This window comes from Asterias rubens, chromosome 20, assembly GCF_902459465.1.
Source record: "Asterias rubens chromosome 20, eAstRub1.3, whole genome shotgun sequence".
Classification (NCBI taxonomy): domain Eukaryota; kingdom Metazoa; phylum Echinodermata; class Asteroidea; order Forcipulatida; family Asteriidae; genus Asterias; species Asterias rubens.
This window is the reverse complement of record NC_047081.1, coordinates 8,396,656-8,415,276: the sequence shown is the minus strand read 5'-3', so window position 1 is coordinate 8,415,276 and position 18,621 is coordinate 8,396,656. Positions and strand designations below refer to the sequence as shown.

At 39.2% G+C, this 18,621-nt stretch overlaps 1 protein-coding gene across 1 annotated transcript; it reads left to right on the top strand.

Annotated features, from left to right (window-relative positions):
* The first annotated feature begins 6,300 nt into the window (after positions 1-6,300).
* LOC117303924 (chymotrypsinogen A-like) lies at positions 6,301-15,842 on the top strand. The gene is made up of 5 exons (XM_033788385.1): positions 6,301-6,693; positions 7,944-8,031; positions 13,739-13,952; positions 14,418-14,686; positions 15,395-15,842. Exons 1-5 carry the CDS (start codon positions 6,562-6,564, stop codon positions 15,748-15,750), a joined length of 1,059 nt encoding a protein of 352 aa, XP_033644276.1. The 5' UTR covers positions 6,301-6,561; the 3' UTR covers positions 15,751-15,842.
* The last annotated feature ends 2,779 nt before the right edge of the window (positions 15,843-18,621 follow it).

Genomic DNA, 18,621 nt, shown 5'->3' with positions numbered 1-18,621 from the left:
ATAATGACCAGTGTTTATAACCGGTTGTGAGCGGGACAGTTGCTTCATTCCTATTGGTCGAGAGCAACGGCTGGAACAGTTGTGCCACATCACGCGATACGCGCGACGCGCACAGCAATCTCCTTATAAGAAGTTGTTTACCCGAGGGCATTATCATTTCATAGCTGGAGGGGTGTTATGTTGAAAGAAATCATTGAACAATTATAATTGTTGCATTTATTTTACTTTTTGACCAAAAAGTGTTGATGTTTTTTGACCGAAAAGGTATTTATGAATGGAAATCAAAGTGTGTTGAAACGATTTTCAACTAGTGGTTTAAACCCGCCGAGGCCTGGTTCTTTATAATTTACCTCGACTTCGTCTCGGTAAAATTATCAATAACTAGGCCTCGTTGGGTTTAAACCACTAGTTGAAAACCTCTTCATCACACATTGATTCCCTCATTGATACAACTTCCAAAAAGATTTTAGCCACTTGTCTGCAATGTTGCGTGTACACCATCTGTATAAACTGGGATGTTTAAATTGAAAACAATGGGTCATATAGCGCTACAGAACAAGGGCAACCAAACGTCATACAAAACTATGTTAAAAGCACTGGACACTGTTTGTAGTTGTCAAAGACCAGTCTTCTCACTTGGTGTTTCCCAACATATGCATAAAACAACAAACCTGTGAAGATTTGGACTCAATTGGTCATCAAAGTTGCAAGAGAATAATGAACAAGAAAAAACACAAAATGTGTGTGCTTTCATCTGCCCAATAAAAGGCTTCAGTTGAAGTCTTTTATTATTGGAGTGAGAAATTACCTCTTTCTCAAAAACTACGTTACTTCAGAAGGAACAGCTCTCCATTGCTCGTTACCGAATTAAGTTAAATGCTAACATAATTTTGATGAGATTATACCAATAGTGTCCAGTGCCTTTAAATGAACATAAGTTTCATGTTAACACCCTAAGGTGTACATTGTTATTCTCTCTTGATGTGACAACGCCCATTGTGTCACTTTTAACACCACAGTTTCTGCAGTAGCTATTTACTCATACACACCCCCAAAAAGAGCGAATATTTCGCAGAAATCGTCAAACTTCAAAGTATATATTTTTTTTGGCACAAATCTATCATTGTCCATGTATATGAAACTTGGAGTTAATTTTTTAGGTATGTGGTACGTACATCCGTGCAGAAAAGAGTGCCATCCTGTACCTGGGTTTGAAGGTAATTTTGATGGCATTTTGTGGTGGAGTTTCGCTACGGAATGCAAGTTTAAATCCCGAGGAATGGGGACGTAAAGCCTGTATTTTTTAATATTTTAAATGGGAAAACGCAACCTGCCCCAAATAATTGGGCGTGTCTCATCATACATTTTGGTCACGTCAGATAATAACAGTAACCCGGTGAGTTTTCGGTGAATTTCACCCCGCATTTATGGTCTAAAAATTCTCGTTATCTGACGTAAATATCACATGAAAACCATAAAACCAAAATAAATATCGAAATAAATAAATGACTTTGTCACTTTGGAACACCTGTGTGTTTATATCCAGGATTTGTACTGTATCGGAGCATGACAGATCATGAGCCTCCGTCTTGACCCACGACCTTTCACCTTTGACCTTCAATCATAATTGGAAACAACCAGCCACAATACGATACAATTTCGTAAATATTTTGTGGCTTTTCCTTGCACATATCTTTAGGTTATTGACCCTTCCATTAAAGTTGGTGGCAGTTTACCAGGGGGAGGACTGAGCGAAGACTGAATGTTTCTGACTTGAAATTGATTTTGTGAATAAAAACCTTTTTACAGCGAGCTGCGAGAACCCACTTATAGTGTGTTGACGCATTTATGTGTTGTGTCTGCAAATAGCATTATTATGTGAAGTTTGATGTAATGTCCTCAAATCAGTCTTAAAACTTATACGCACCCATGCGAGGTTGAAACAGCAGGGAAGCGGCTGGAGTGGAAGGGGTAGGGTGTGTTGGGTTGGGTTGGAGTGGGGTGTGGGGTACCCTAGTGTGATGGGGTGTGTTGGAGTTGGTTGGGGTTAGGGAGTCGTACCCCCCAATCTACCACTTCGTATGGGAACGTACTGACTTTCATTTCGTCAGGACGTCCAATTAGAGGTTCGGGAGAAGGGAGTTGAGGTTGGAACTTTTCAGAGAGCTGCTGACAGACCAATTACACATGACGTCACACTTTTACTAAGACAGCGCACTCACTGGGGGGGGGGGGGTCCCGAATCTACCACCCCGTTAAGATGTCTAATAAGAGGTTCGGGAGAAGGAAGTTGAGGTTGGAACTTTTCAGAGAGCTGCTGACAGACCAATTACCCATGACGTCACATTCTAACTAAAAGACAGCGCACTCACTGAGGGGAGGTGGGGGGGGGGGGATTGTCGAGTCCCGAATCTACCACCCCGTTAAGATGTTTAATTAAAGGTTCGGGAGAAGGAAGTTGAGGTTGGAACTTGGAACCTTTCAGCGAGCTGCCGAAAGACCCTTTACACATGACGTCACATTCTAACGAAGTCAGCGCACTCACTGAGGGGAGGTGGGGGAGGGGGGAGGGGGGAAGGGGGGGGGGGTGTTGTCAAGTCTCGAATCTACCACCCCGTTAGGATGTTAAATTAAAGGTTAGGGAGAAGGAAGTTGAGATTGGAACTTGGAACCTTTCAGCGCTCTGCCGAAAGACCCTTTACACTTGACGTCTCACTTAGACAGCGCCCTCAATGAGGGGTGAGTTGTATCCCCAATCTACCACTTTTTTTTTTTTTGGGGGGGGGGGGTCGATTACGGCATAAACAAAACTTTACCTAAACACAGTGATTAGAAAATGTCAGGATGTTTTGCTAATTGTTCCCTTTTACAAACCAAATCAACATTCGGCATCTACGTATTTTTTTTAAAATCACCTTTTTTTCTTTTTTTCTTCAATATTTTCGTCTTCTGTAAATACTTCTAGAGGCTTGAGCCTACTCTTAACTTAAAGCAGGGCAAATGTTCTTGCGCCACACTTGGGAGAAACGACGCATTGGCCAACCGACTTTCGCAATCCCTTGAAACGGGATTCTTTCTAGAATTTGTTCAACTTTGTTGCGAGAAATAACAGCCAATTAAGGGACTCTATACGTGACCTACATTTTACTTGGTTTTCCTGGCCAAGTGATCGACCTCACGAAAAATCGTTGGCCTACGTGTGAGAATGAACAATGAGCGGGAAGCTTTCCCTGGAAATTTGTTTTACAAAAGGTCCCATTTTTAAAACCTGATCACTATGCAATATTAGTTGGATCGTGGTTTTAGTCATTATTAAAGGAAGGTACGTTTGGTAATCACTCTTGAAGGCACTGGACATTGTCATTTATTTCCCAAAGGGAAAATAAATGTCAGCATAAAAACTTCGTAACTAGCAATGGAGAGTTGAACTTATAAAATATTGTGAGGAACGGCTCCCTCTGAAGTAACGTAGTTTTTTAGACAGAGGTAATTTCTCACCCAAATCTTAAAAGACTTCATGCCTAAAGCCTTTTATTAGGCATCTGAAAGCACAAACAAAAAATGTAATGGCATGTACATGAGCGTTCGGTTGTTTATTGCAATATTTTGAGAATAATTTCACTTCGAAGTAATGCAGTTATGGACAAATGTATAAGTTATTCCCCAACAATGTGAATCTGAGAGGCGATATAGTGACATGTTCTGTATGAGTTTGTCATTCCAATATTACGGATTATTCTTCCTGTTTGGACATAATCGCTCCGGATTTCCGGCGATATCTCAAAACAAAAGCAACCAATGAACATTTTCACAGGTTTGATTATTGTATAATGGGGTTTCAACAATTTAGCAGTTAGACATTTGTTCCAATATTTAAGCATCATTATATACAACAACAACAACAACTGAAACATCATTGTTACATTACTACCAATATGCAGGGAAAACTGATCCAATCAAAATGTAAAAACATTGGCCCATCCTGCCGGTACAAAAAAAAAAAAAAAAATGTATTGACTCATTTCACCTGACGTCATCATCAGAAAAATCTTGAACGCGCCATACTGGTGGGCAATTCCACTGTGCGTTTTCATATATAACTCTACGCTGTGCGATATGCAGTGAAAGTGCGCATTTTAGGCGACGCGGCGTTATAAAAATACACGTCAACCTAACTTGCCCACCAACATGGTGAGCGTGGCATTAGACGTACTTTCCCTTTACCATTTTATCGCAGAATGCAACTTCATGATGGGTAAAGTTTGTGAGTCAGATTGGAATGCTATATAGATCCTGGTCATCACGCCCTATCATCCTCCTAGACTAAGAAGCCATATTTGGTTCATAACAACACAACAGGAAGACAATAACAAATATTCAGGATAACAATGACGACGGCTGAAATATTAGGGAACAAACATAACCACAACAATCATTCGAAACTAAAACTGTCATAACACAAGAGGAGCCATGGGTGCGGAAGGGAGCCACGCCTCTCATCTAATTACCAACTATAAATTGCAGGAATATCTCAAAGGCAGGGTATACTTTGGGTAGTAGTCACAAAGACCAGCCGTCAATTTCACCAAACCCTTTTTAACTTAGGATTAATCTTAGGACTTAAGACAAGTCCCAGCCCTGCAATGTAGCATGCAAACCTTAAAGGAACATTACATAATTGTTTTTGATAACAAAAACAGTTGCTGGCAGTGTAAGCACTTAATGTAATCCACCATATACATGAACTGACAAACCTGTAGAAGTTTGAGATCGATCGGCCATCTGGGTCACTAGAAAATAGTGAAAAACCGATTACAAATTTTGCATTGCATCGATGCCAAAATAAAAATGAATAAAACGCTCACTGAGCGATAAACTCCAAACGCGAAGTTAGATTATTTATTTCTCATCAAATAATATGACATTTCAGACAGAAATATTTCCAGGGATGTTTTCACCTATCATCATCATTTGACCGTGTAATTTGTATGTAAATCTGTGATCTTCATTTTTGTTTCTTACCAATTCTGTAACGTCCCTTTAAGATTAATCCTAAGTTAGTACGAGTTACTCGCCCCAACTCGAGATAGGATTAATCCTAGCGTTTCGTGAAATCTGCTGTAGAACGCATAGAACCCATCATAAGTTATAGCACGAGTTACTCGTCCTAACTCGGGTTAAAGGATTAATCCTAGCGTTTCGTGAAATCGGCTTTAGTATCACCACTTAGTGTATCCCGACATTAGCGTAACAAACCTGTGCAAATTTAGGCACAATTGGTCATCGAAGTTGCAAGCAAATACTGAAAGGAAAAACCCTTCTTGCATTACAATATTGTGTGCTTTCCCAGATGCCCGGAGAAAAGCTTCTTGACGGAGCCTTTCTCAGATTCTAATTTTGGGGTGCCTCTTTCTCGAAAATTACTTTACTTTAAAAAACATGTTTATAACATGACATTTTGGAATACTACAACTAAATGCCCTATCTTTAACCAGTGGCTGAAACTATAGTCGAAACCACTGCCACAACCAAAGGAGAGGCAGAAGGTTTGCCCCTCCCTCAAACAAAGAACACAACTGATGCAGGAGCATCTTTAGTTTACTCGCTGAAACAAATTTTTCAACATTCGATCGCCGTCTCAGTTGTCAAAGGGCAGTTCCATGTTCTTGCAGCTTTTTAAATGTCTTACAAATAGTGCAAAACTAACTGACTCTTCTGACGTCTTGGTGTTCACTCTTAACATTGTGTGCATATAGCCACTGTATACTCAGTACTTTCCCGAAAGAAACAAAGAAACAAGCAGTGACTCTTCATTTCACTTTTAAAGAAATTAGGATTTGGCGGAAAGGATCCGAGGCAAGTGCCATCTTTTTGAGACTACACTCGTAAAAATGACGTCACATATTTCATATAAAATTACTACGTTCTTAAATCATCACTTAAGACCCCCCCCCCCCCTTCCTGATGGGCTAATATGATTTGAAACCTAAAAAGCAGGATTTCCTTCCCAGCTCATCCGGAACGAAATTCATCTTTCGTTTAGGAGTGGAACACCGCAGATGTCCCTTCCACCAATCCATGGGGTTTTCTTAAAAGGTAGTGTGCACCGGAAACAGCCGTAGGCTAATGTTTCAGATCATTAGAATCAGAACGTACACTTGAGTTCGCGATCTCACTTGACACCGAGTATTTGATGCGGGGTTCACTTACCTATGACCTATTTATAGCTAATGACATAATCATATATCGCTTGCACGGTCGCAATGACAAAGATGATCCACATTAATATCAAACGGACGATGTAATTGGCGCCAAAAACTGAAACCCGGAAAGCTGCAGTTTGCAATACTATAAATACAACCTGTGAAGCGGCAGGATGGGCCATTGAACCAGTTGAGATATAAGCGAGCACAGGTATAAAGTTCCAACTTTGGAGGAAGGAAAGGCAAATCTGCACAGCACGAACTTTCAGAGTCAACAACATACCGCACGGAAGCCATTGAGATTTGGTGCACGTAATATTAGTCAGAGTTTCTCAACTCTTAAGAGTGAAAAAAAAAAATGAACACCACAACAGCTTTTCATATAACATGCCTTCTGCTTGGGCTGTGCTGGGGCTTGGAAGGAAAAGCAATAGACGTAGTTCACATGGTGGAAGAGACTACGGACGAAACCACGTCAGTTTTAGACCAGGTAAGATTTCTTTTTGATTGTGTTTTTTTCTTCTTCCTATATAGCCAGTTTTGTGGACACATCCACCATATTGGACACCGGACACCTTTGGTAATTGTCAAAGACTAGTCTTCTCACTTAATGTATCTCAACATCCATAAAATAACAAACCTGTTAAAATGTGAACCCAATTGGTCGTCGAATTTCCGAGAGAATAATGGAAGAAAAAACACCCTTGTCGCACAAGTTGTGTGCTTTCAGATGCTTGAATTCGAGACCTCAGCTGAGGTATCGAAATCAATTCAAATATTTTAGTGGGAAATTACTTCTTTCTCAAAAAGTACGTTACTTCAGAGGGAGCCGTTTCTAACAATCTTTTATACTATCAATAGCTCTCCACTGACCGGTACCAAGTAAATTTGTATGCTAACAACTATTTTGAGCAACCAAACCAAGTGTCCAGTGCCTTTAAAAACAGAAGCCATTTTTATATATTCACAAATCTCTCGCTCTATGAGATCTAGAAACCGTATACAACATCATCAACGTCAGCTGGTGGATTCCACTCATATTAATTATGAGTTCATGATTTGTTTGTCTTTCTGCAAAACATTATTCTGGCTGACTACTCCAATTTCAGCTCGCATGAGCTGAAGGCTTGTATTGGGTCATAGCATAGAGCAAGGACCAGATGGTCGTAATTATTATAAAGACTATATCTACATCCAATACAACTCATCTTTCTCAACAAATAAATAAATAATTCCCGTAACAACTTGAAAATAATATAACACTAACTCCATCTAATGGTGCAAAAAAAAAATTAAACAAATTAGTTAAATGTTTGTTAATGAATTATGGTTTATAATGTGTACTGTTCTGTCAAATCAAGTGTGACTCGACTTACAAAGTAGTTAATGACCAGGGCCCACTTTCATAGAGCTGTTTAGCAGAAAATACTGCTTGACAAAACTTCTTTGCTAAGCAAACATTGAGTGGGGCACCAGTCACAACAATGTAAACTTAATGTAATGTTGGCTGGTAACCTATTGATGTTAAGCAATACTTGTCTGTGCTTAATAGCAAGTTTTGGTGCTTTATGCTTTATGGGGCCCTGGGGTTTTGACACACGCAGAGTCTTTGAAAGAGAGACTTTGCAAGGGTCGAAACGTCGGGTATTTGACTTGACCAAAGGTCGTTATTTTTTTATTCAGTATAAGTAGTTTTGCAACAAGTAATTTTATTTTCTCTTTATTATTGTTTTATGCCAGGATGAAGTTATTAACCAACCGAGTGCTTTGAATCAAGATGCTGAAATCGACAATATAGTGACGCTTATAGCTGAATTAAAACAACCAAGTAAGTACTCACCGAAAGCCTGCCCCAAATCTCCTGAAGGCCAAGCTAGACTTGACCTGTTTTAATCCCGACAGATTAAATAATACAATGCGATCTTGAAGACAGGGTGTACTTTTTGGTATGAAGCCTTTCTCAGGCATCTGAAACCACAATATTTCATGCAACAAACTGTTTGTTTGTTTGTTTGTTTGTTTGTTTGCTTTCAATGCATTCTTGCAACTTCGATGACCAATTGGGCCCTATTACTATTGTTCGCAGGCCTGTTATTTATGCATACGTTGCAATAACCAAGTGAGGATACTGGAGTCCTAACTTAGGACTAGCCTTAGGTTTTCAATCTCTCCTATAGGACTAATCCTAAATAAGAAGTAGTCATTTACTCTTTGTAACTAGCAAACAGAAGTATGTAATGCCCTGACATTTCGACACTTAGCCTCGTTTTGTAAGGCCGTTAATTATGTGTTGCAATTATTCCAAGGGAAGGTCCTTTTTGATATGAGGCATGCAGTTAGCTAATTCTATTTTCAATTTTTTTTTGTAATTAGTTTGACCTAATTAAGTGCTACTACCAACTTGTATTATTATTCTAACGTAACCTTCTCTTCCCTCATCACGACATTGAGCTTGCTCTCACTCTCTGACCCACATTGAATGTCAGATATAGATCAATAAATTAAAAGATTAACAAAAATTACAACTTGTAATAATGTCTAAAGAGTACAAATGGAGAGCATGTATCAACCTATTTTTCTAAGGTTATAAATTGCAGAATGGAAATTTGAATTGTTTTTTTTTCCACCCAAGACAACTGTGAATAATTCTTTTGTCATAAGTCATTGGCAATTTATAAAAGTGTCACATACAGGCCTATAAAGTTTGAGTAATATGCCTGTAATTTTTTTCACAGATTTCGGGAAAGTACTGATTATACAGGGCTTGCACAAATCGGTTTAAGGGTAAAAACTAAATAATATTTTTTATTTATTTTTAATCCTTTGGTGGTAATTTTGATTCAAAGTATTAACTAACAACACTGTGGTGTCAATTTTAACACCCCAGTTTTTGCAGTGTGTGGTGCTGAATGAATGTATATAATTACGAGCCATGTGGGTTTGGAACGCGTTTATATTATTGGCGACCAAATATTAAGGGAATTAAATTACCTGTCGGCAACTTCAAACACAAACTGGGCAGTGAGTGAGTTACCGGGCAACGGGGTAGTGGAGCGTGTACGGACTGGTACCTCAATGGGGGTAGTCCGGCGACCTTCACGGGGGGATTCCGCGACGACCAACGCAATCATCGCACGGAATTTTACGAGCTGTGTGCCAATTGCGAAATTCCACTTCGCACTTCGGAAAGGGATAATTTAATTGCACTTTTGGAACAAATTGGCCCAGGTGAGAAAAAGAGGAGTAGTAACGGGAATGTTAATGACAGGTGTGGATTGTAAAAACTTCTTAAGAGTTAGAAAAAATATCCGGTTTACGCGTTAGTCATAACAATAATGAAACATCAGTAACTTTTCAAAGAAATTGTTAGTGGTCTGTGTGATGTTAAAGGCAGTGGACACTATTGGTAATAAGTCACAATAATTGTTTGTTAGCTTAAAACCTTACTTGGTAACGAGTAATGGGGAGCTGTTGATAGTATAAAATGATGTGAGAATTGGTTCCCTCTGAAATGATGTAGTTTTCGAGAAGGAAGTAATTTTCCACGAATTTGATTTCGAGACCTCAGATTTAGAATTTGAGGTCACGAAATCAAGCATCTGAAAGCACACAACTTCGTGTGACAAGGGTGTTTTTCCTTTCATTATTATCTCGCAACGTCGACGACCAATTGAGCTCAAATTTTCACAGGTTTTTTATTTGATGCATATGTTGATATACACCAAGTGAGGAGACTGGTCTTTGACAATTACCAATAGTGTCCACTGTCTTTAAGACCCTAGCAGAGTCTTTCTCCAGTAACTTTTTATATGAGTAACTTTGTGCATAAGGAACACTGTGTTACCAACCACGCATAGTGACTGTGTTTAACCAGAAAGTTATTTCGTCATTTCTACGAAATGATAAGAACGTATAACAAAACATTCCAAACAGGAATTCAAAATAATTAGGTTTGTATATAATTTGTAAAGAAACAAATTGTCACTAAAACATTGGGAGGTTCTAACTATGACCCTGTGTACGTCAGAAGGTCAAGGTTAGGATCTATTCAAAAGAATGAAGAAAATAATACCGGTCGCTTTTCATTTACACGAGTCTCTACACAAAGACAATGGTGTGTGAATTTCCGTGTCACCGTGTGAGAGCGCTGCCCGAGGCGGGGCAGACGGGGTGAAGAGTCGGGTAGATGTCATGGTCGGTGAAGGCCCCAAACATTTCAATGAAAATCACACGTAACAAGTTCAGGGGGTGTCGTCTTACAAGGAACAAGGACCCTGCACTTGAAGGAGTCTTACAAGAAATGGTGAAGAAAACACGGATCTTAGTTGGGGGTTCCTTGTTCCCTCGAAATTACTATGACCAGAGTAATTGAAACCATGTTCGTATGCAGGTTTAAGGGAAGGTTCGGTTATCACTCTTCAAATTAATAGCAATAAAAAATTACTCGGTTACTTGAATTCGAGACCTCAGCTGAGGTCTCGAATTCAACTCAAATATTTTAGTGAGAAATTACTTCCTTCTCAAAAACCACGTTACTTCAGAGGGAATCGTTTATTACAGTGTTGTATATAGCTACTATCAACAGCTCCCCATTACTTGTTACCAAGTATTTTTTTTATGCTAACAGTTACTTTGAGCAATACCAATAGTGTCCATGGTACCTATAAGCAAATCTGGTAACATGTGACCTTCGAGAATGGTTTGTAAACAATTGACTGAAACTAAATCGTTTTCAATTGAGAAGGATCGTTGGGAATAAACCCACAATTTCATGAATCTAAAAATATCTTGTCCTCTCATCGCTGCATCAAGAAAGAAAAATGCTACACCTACATCAATGATAACATTACAAAAGATGATTGGAATGGAAACTAGTTATTTAAACAACAATGTTAGGGAAATGGGTGGGATGGGGGATTGTCAACCAAGAAAATCAAAATGCGTGGAATGTTAAGAAAATTTCCCAAAGCTGTTTATAAGTCGTGGGAACGAAGTTTATGACATGACGAAATGTAATTATTTTAAGATGGTTTGTTCGTAAAGGAAATCACTTCCCCCTTCTGATAAGTGACTGTTTTGTTTTCTTTCGATTTTGATCAACTTTTGTCAGTGGAACTCAATTCTCATTTTGGAGTGTTGCAATAAGTCAATTGCAAAAAAAAAAAAAACTACAGGCCAAAGTTCATTAGGCCTTTTGCGTTGTGTATTGTGCAACTGGTTATTTTGTACAACAATTAAAATAGTATTTCCTCTTTTTGTATCGTACACAGCCTTTTGTCACTCGCGTTTCCTTAACTCGCCACGAGGAAATAAAAGTGCCAGGAACTTTGTCGAATCAACAATGACATCCTTTTAAGGGTTTACACAAACAAGCACCGTAAACTTATCAACTCCGAATCGTTTTGCAATTGCAACACTAACAATTAAAAGGTATACTTTGGTCTATAAATGTTTGCTGTTGATCAAATTATACGATTGAGTAAGCTTTAGTGCATGGTGACATTGAGCAGCGCAATGATAAGTCTTTTCAACTTGAAATAATGTGTACAGTTCGTCGATCAAATCCAAATAAATTCCACCATCCATATGCACCGGTATATATCGACCAGTAACCAATGTCCGCAGTAGGCAAGAGTACTTCGATGGCCATTGAGCCCAGCATTTGTTATTTACACATATCGGGATGCACCGAGTGAGACAGGGGTGGATTTCACAAAGAGTATTACTATAAGACTAGTCTTATCTCGAGTTTAGGACGAGTTACTCGGGATGCACCAAGTGAGACAGGGGTGGCTTTCACAAAGAGTATTACTCTAAGACTAGTCTTATCTCGAGTTTAGGGCGAGTTACTCTGGATGCACCGAGTGAGACAGGGTGGCTTTCACAAAGAGTATAAGAGTATAAGACTAGTCTTATCTCGAGTTACTCTCCAAATGCAAAAGAGTGAAATAATCACTCTTTGAAGAGCCATATGAGGGACAACTCTTTTTCGAGTGGTCTTCCGCTCTTTTAGATTGAAGTTTGCATCTTTTTAAGTGATTTTTCACTCAGTGTCCTGTAGTGAAACTCCTCTAAAAGAGTGAAATAACCACCACTCTTTTTAAAGAACCATATGAGGGACAACTCGAAATGTAAAGAGTGGTGTTTTACACTCTTTTACATTATTTTAGAGAGCAGGACGATTTACTCGTCCTAAGTTGGTATATCTCCTAAGTTAGGACTAGGCCTAGTCCTAAGTTAGGACTAAGCCTAGTCTTAAGTTCTTTATGAAATCGACACGTGGTCTTTGACAACAAAAGTATATACTCTGCCTACCCAAGTTCTCAAGTCAGTGGGGCGCGGTATAAACACCTCGCTTGACGCGTTCACAGAGGGACTGAATCGCTCTTTTATAAATTAATCATAAAATTCATTTATTCAACCACAGTAATTGCACTATTTCGAAATCACATTTGAATAGAACCGACTAAACAAAGAGAATGTTATCATTAAATTGTAAATCTACCGCATGATTTACCTTCCCAAGGAATCATACATCCGCAATCAGACCGCAGAACTAAAACCAAACATGGTGGTTTATAGGAAGGTCACGAGAACTCGAGTCTGATTCGCTTTTTATCTTCATTAGCGGAGAGGAAATGTTACTTGGGACTACCATCCGTTATGCAAACGGTACTGATATAACGCATTATTGCATAATATATTAAGCCACTTTTCACACGTGAAAAATTTAGCAAGGGTCCCTTGCTAAATTGTAGCATGGTTGTAACATTTTACAAAATGTACCTCGTGGGAAAGGTCAACAAATTGCTGTCCTGTTATAGCAAAATTTTGGACAAGTACACAGGAACACAAACCAAATCTGCCATTTTGACAACGTATAGATCAAAATGGAACGTCCATAAAACATAAAAATGTATAATTGTTGGTTATTGAAGGTGGGGGAACATCAACAGGAAGCAACCGTCGCTCGGCCCCAGCGGCCAGTCTATCCAGGACCGCTGGGATGGGCTAATCGCTTGCACAGATTCTTGTTCAGGAAGTACGTCATGTATGCAGTGCATAGACATATGGTGCAGTGTGAGTGTGATGCATGATGGGACTGCGCATTAAACCAATGACAGTGCATGATACGTTTGCCCATCCCAGCGCCTTTGGTTAAAGCAAGGCGCTGGGGACGAGCGAAGAAGCAACCAACAATTGTGTGTTCTCATCTCAAAGTTGAGGGCGTGGTTTCAAACACAAGAGAGACATCATGACATCATAGACCTCTTCGCAAAATTTAATACCCATTACGCAAACGCTAACTGTTGACTGAGGTGCATGCTGGTCTAGCTGGAGATCAAACTTTTTGATCACAAGCTAGACCAGCATGCACCTCATTCGACGCATACCGAGTATTTGCACTAAGGTCTTTTCGACAAATTCTATTACAGACGACAAGGGCACTAAGTTTTTAACAAAACAAACCGACAAAATAATGATTATTGTGTATAATAATAAAATAATATTTGAATTGCTTTCTCTTCTTGCAGGCGCGTTAACAACATGCGGCGTGAAACCCAACTACCTGTCGGCAGCCACCCAGGCTAAGAAGAATTTTGTCCGAGTAGTTGGTGGAACGGAGGCCTCGGGAAGGTGGCCGTGGCAAGTCGCTCTAGTGAGCAAGACGACCAAGGAGCCGTTCTGTGGAGGAACACTGATAGGAAGAGAACATGTGGTATCGGCTGCTCATTGCTTCGACGAAAGGTGAGAGAAGATGACTTTATAGATTTTCTCTTTTGTTCTTTTTTTGCTCTTTGCTCTCAAGTGCATCGTCCTGATAGTTCAAAACACTCTACAGTGAATCAGTCTTTTTATAAAGCTTATTTCTTCACACCCTTTGGTATTGGTGTTATACTCAAAAATAATTGTTAGCATAAAAACTTACTTGGTAATAACGAGCAATGGAGAGCTGTTGAAACAGCTCCCTCTAAAGTAGCGTAGTTTTTGAGAAAGAGGTATAACCACTCAGACAAGACAAATAAAGGCCTTTTGTTATGCATCTACAAGCACACAAAGTTGTGCAACAATGGTGTTCTTTCTTTCATTATTTTCTTGCAAATTCGAAAAAAATGGTTAAAACATCTCATCCCTTCCTATAGCTGCCCAAACTAAAGGCATTTTCTATGACTTCACTTTCTTTAAAATTGTATAATCCATTTTGATTCCCAGAGACCAAAACGACGTAGAGTTTGTCCTCGGGGAGCACGATCGATCATCGGTAGACGGTTACGAGCAACGGTTCCCAATCGACTGCGTTCACGTCCATCGTCGCTACGTCAAGGGCGTCCCCTACGTCAACGACATCGCCGTCATTAAACTCAAGACGTCACCGGGTCACGACGTCGTCATCAATGACTACGTCTTGCCGGCTTGCATGCCGGAGAAGAACGAGTTCAAAGCGGGGGATGAGTGTTATGTCACAGGATGGGGATATACAAGTTAGTAAACAATTTTTTTGTATCCCATTGCCCAATTTGTCTTGATGAAATTCCATGATAGGGTTTCTGATATTTATGGGTTTCTGTGTCAACTTGAGAATAGTGCGTAAACAAGAAGACCTTGCATGGTGAAAGCGTATTAGGGTCGTCGTATATACACACTATAGCTTTTGATGGGCGGGGATATACAAGTAAAGTATAACAAACTTACTTATTTAACCACATTATCCCATAAACATTTGTCTTGATGAAAATCCATAGGCTTTCTGATAGGGTTTCAGTCAACTTGAGAAAAGTCGGTAAACAAAAAGACCTTGCACAGTGAAGGTGTATAATAGGGTCGTCATAACACGTGTAGCTTTTTCTTAGGGGTGTGGGGATAATATACAAGGAAGTAAAACAAAACTGAAGTAATGTTATCCCATTATCTCACACAATTTTCCTTGATAAAAACCCATGTTTAAAATAAACGGGGTTTATGTTTGACTTCAGTCAACTTAAGAACATTCGGTATAATCAAGAATACCTTGCATAGTTGATTAGCGTTAGCGTATACAGTATGTAATAGAGTCGTCATTTTCACGTGTATATCCTCACATCATCTCCATCATTCCAACACCAAGGTCCAAGATCAAACCAAGACATCATCTTTCTTCATTGCCTCATCCAAGACAATCCTCTTATCCTCTTATCCTCTTTCATCACCAGATTTCTTTGACCTCCTCGCTCGCAAGAGACCACAGAAACTCAACGAGGCCATGGTCCCCCTCCTGAGCAACAACGAATGCCAGCAAGCCTACGGCAGTTACATCTCAAAGAAGATGGTCTGTGCGGGGTACCTGGAAGGGGAACAGCGAGCAGACACATGTAAAGGAGACAGCGGTGGGCCATTGATTTGCAAGAGGGATGGAAAGTGGAAGCTTTTTGGGGTGACATCGTGGGGGGACAACACTTTCTGCAACCCGTCCCCAACTGACTCAGTCCCCGGTGTTTACACAAGAGTGGATAGGTACCGAAGCTGGATACAGAGTAGAATTGAAAGGACTAAATGCTCATCACCCTAGAGTTTTGAGAATTTTCAGGAATATTTATCATTAAAGGCACTGGACATATTGGTAATTGTCAGATACCAGTTTTCTCACTTGGTGTCTCTCCCAACTAGCATAAAAGAAAACATGTGAAAATTTGGAGTGAATTGGTCATCGAAGGTGCAAGAGAAAAATGAAAGAAAAAATACCCTTCTTGCACGAATTTGTGTGCTTTCAGATGCCAATAAAAGGCTGCAGGCCTGAAGTATTTTAATATTTGAGTAGGAAGTAAAAAAAAAAAAAAACTACGTTACTTCAGAGGGAGCTGTTTCTCACAATGTGTTATCAACAGCTATACATTGCTCATTATACCAAGAACGTTTTTATGCTAACAATTATTTTGAGTAATTACCAATAGTGTCCAGTGCCTCAAACAGCCTTCTACTGAAATATATTTCCATTTTACAGAAGTGTCTTCATATTGAATTTAGAAGTTACTTTTGCACACAACATTCAGAGTGGTTTAACTTATTTTGTAGATATTTATTTAACTTATTAAACAATGGTATGAATTATTTATTTAATTATTTAAGAGATAAATATTGGCTGAACTTAGTATTTATTGAAGTGGAGTATTACGTTTTCACTCATGGGGTTGTTTATAGTATAATTATTATAAACATTAATTTATTTATTTGAAATGTGCAATGTCGTGTGACATATTATTTATATTATTGTATTCATCGTCATCTGATAAACAACTAGTTTAGAACGGAAACGAGCCGAAGCGGTAAAGGTTCTGTTTTCATGGCTGACTTTCAAATTAATTTTCAAAATATATTTTCGAAAACACAGAAGAATGCCAAGGGAGAATCTTTGAATTCCTAAGAATGGAAGAGCATTGTTTTTGAAACCAACTATCTAGCATGTGCAGAGACGAAGACTTATATCTATTTTCACTTGGTGAGGAGTTAACAATAACAACTGGGGTTTATATATAGAGTGTCTGATGACCTTTCCAAAAGATTCGAAACGCAGTGAGCAAAACAATAACAAAACAATCAATTTATGATCGGGTTGGCGTCTAAGAAGAATCTTTCATTGCCTTCCACCTCAGGGACCCCGGTTCGAATCAAGCCAGGGCACTACGTGGATTAGGTTTTCACTCCCTACCTGAATGCGTGCTTCTCTTGGAATAGATCTCTTTAGGGTTTTCCATGCCCAAAACTGAAACTACTGTATCTTCTCATATTGGGTTCTTTGCTAGTAAAGCGACTAAGTTTCCTTTTCTTGGCCCAATTTTATAGAGCTGCTTAAGCCAAAGATATTGTTTAACTGCTTAGCAGAACTTAAGCAGGATACCTGTCACATGGTGAGATTGCAGCTTTGCTGGTAACTTTAGTCTGGTAAACATGAGTTTGTAGTGTGCTTAGCAGTTTTTTTTAAACTGACCCCTTGTCGTTTGGGTTGGCCGAGGTCGAGAACACATCATCAATGTCAAAATGGAAACCTGTTTACTCAAATTTGAACATGTTGATAATAAAGTACTTTTTATTTTGATAATAAAGTACTTTTTATTTATTTTAACACATTGTGATAGAGGGGTGCTGTATATATAACTATTTATTAGAAGATTCATTTTATTGTTCGATGAAGTTGAATAAATTATTGAGAAATGCTGAAAAAATGTTTACCACACACTGTTACTTTAATTGATATAAACAACCATCACTCACGCTAACACGGTTCGTCATTTTGATTGTTGGGATTTGTATTGCTTACTTTATGTGACCTGGGGCTTAAAGACACTGGACACTATTGGTAAATGTCAAAGACCAGTCTTCTCACTTGGTGTATCTCAACATACAAATTTGAGCTCAATCGGTTGTCGAAGTTGCGAGATAATAATGAAAGAAAAAACACCCTTTTCGCACGAAGTTGTGTGCTTTCAGATGCTTGATTTCGAGACCTCATATTTCTAAATCTGAGGTCTCGTAATCAAATTCGTGGAAAATTACTTCTTTCTCGAAAACTACGTTACTTCAGAGGGAGCCGTTTCTCACAATGTTTTATACTATCAACAGCTTCCCATTACTCGTCACCAAGGAAGGTTTTATGTTCATAATTATTTGGAGTAATTACCAATAGTGTCCATTCACTGCCTCTCAGCTCCAAAACCTCAGCTCCGGTTCTTTGCTCCGGGTTCCGTTTGCATGATGGAAACACCTTATACCAGGCATGTGGGTAAACTATCCATACAAAAAAAGAGGAAAAGAGAAAACCGGGCAAGAAAAAAAGAGGAACAGATAATATTCCTATACTTTTGTACACAGAAAGAAAAGAAAAACAAAGAGCAAAATCAAAACCCCAAAAGAGGAATGCAGCTTACAAGAGGAAACCTCACATGCCTGGTATACACGGATCCGGAATCCGGAACCAGAGCTTAATCCGAGAATTGGGAGAAAGGCCCTAGATGGAAGAACCGGTAGCTGTTCTATATTCCGACAACCCTATGTTCCGACAAACCTATGTTCCGAAATAAAACCCTGATGATTTAGGTATGGGATTAGGAAAATACAATATAGGAGTGTCGGAGCATAGGGGTGTCGAAACATCGGCTGAAAGAACCGGTGTTTGCTCTATGTTCTGACAGCCCGATGTTCCGACAACCCTATGTTCCGAGAAAAAAAAACCATGATGATTTACACGCTAGGGATGGGGTGAGAAAAAACCCTATAACTGTAAAAAAAATCTGTTAAGAGTTCTAACACATAATGTTGTACCCACTTTTGAAACCTTGTTAAATGCTAAATTAATGTAATACAGTAGCTAAAACAGAGGGACTTCTTCTGTAATCCAGAGGGACTTCTCCAGACTGGGCACTGGGTGGAGACGTAGCACTGGGTG

Coding starts and splice junctions, on each gene's coding strand:
- LOC117303924 (XM_033788385.1), top strand. CDS start 6,562: ATGAACACCACAACAGCTTTTCATATAACATGCCTTCTGCTTGGGCTG. Junction 8,032..13,738: donor AGCTGAATTAAAACAACCAA/GTAAGTACTCAC, acceptor CTCTTCTTGCAG/GCGCGTTAACAACATGCGGC. Junction 14,687..15,394: donor CACAGGATGGGGATATACAA/GTTAGTAAACAA, acceptor TTTCATCACCAG/ATTTCTTTGACCTCCTCGCT.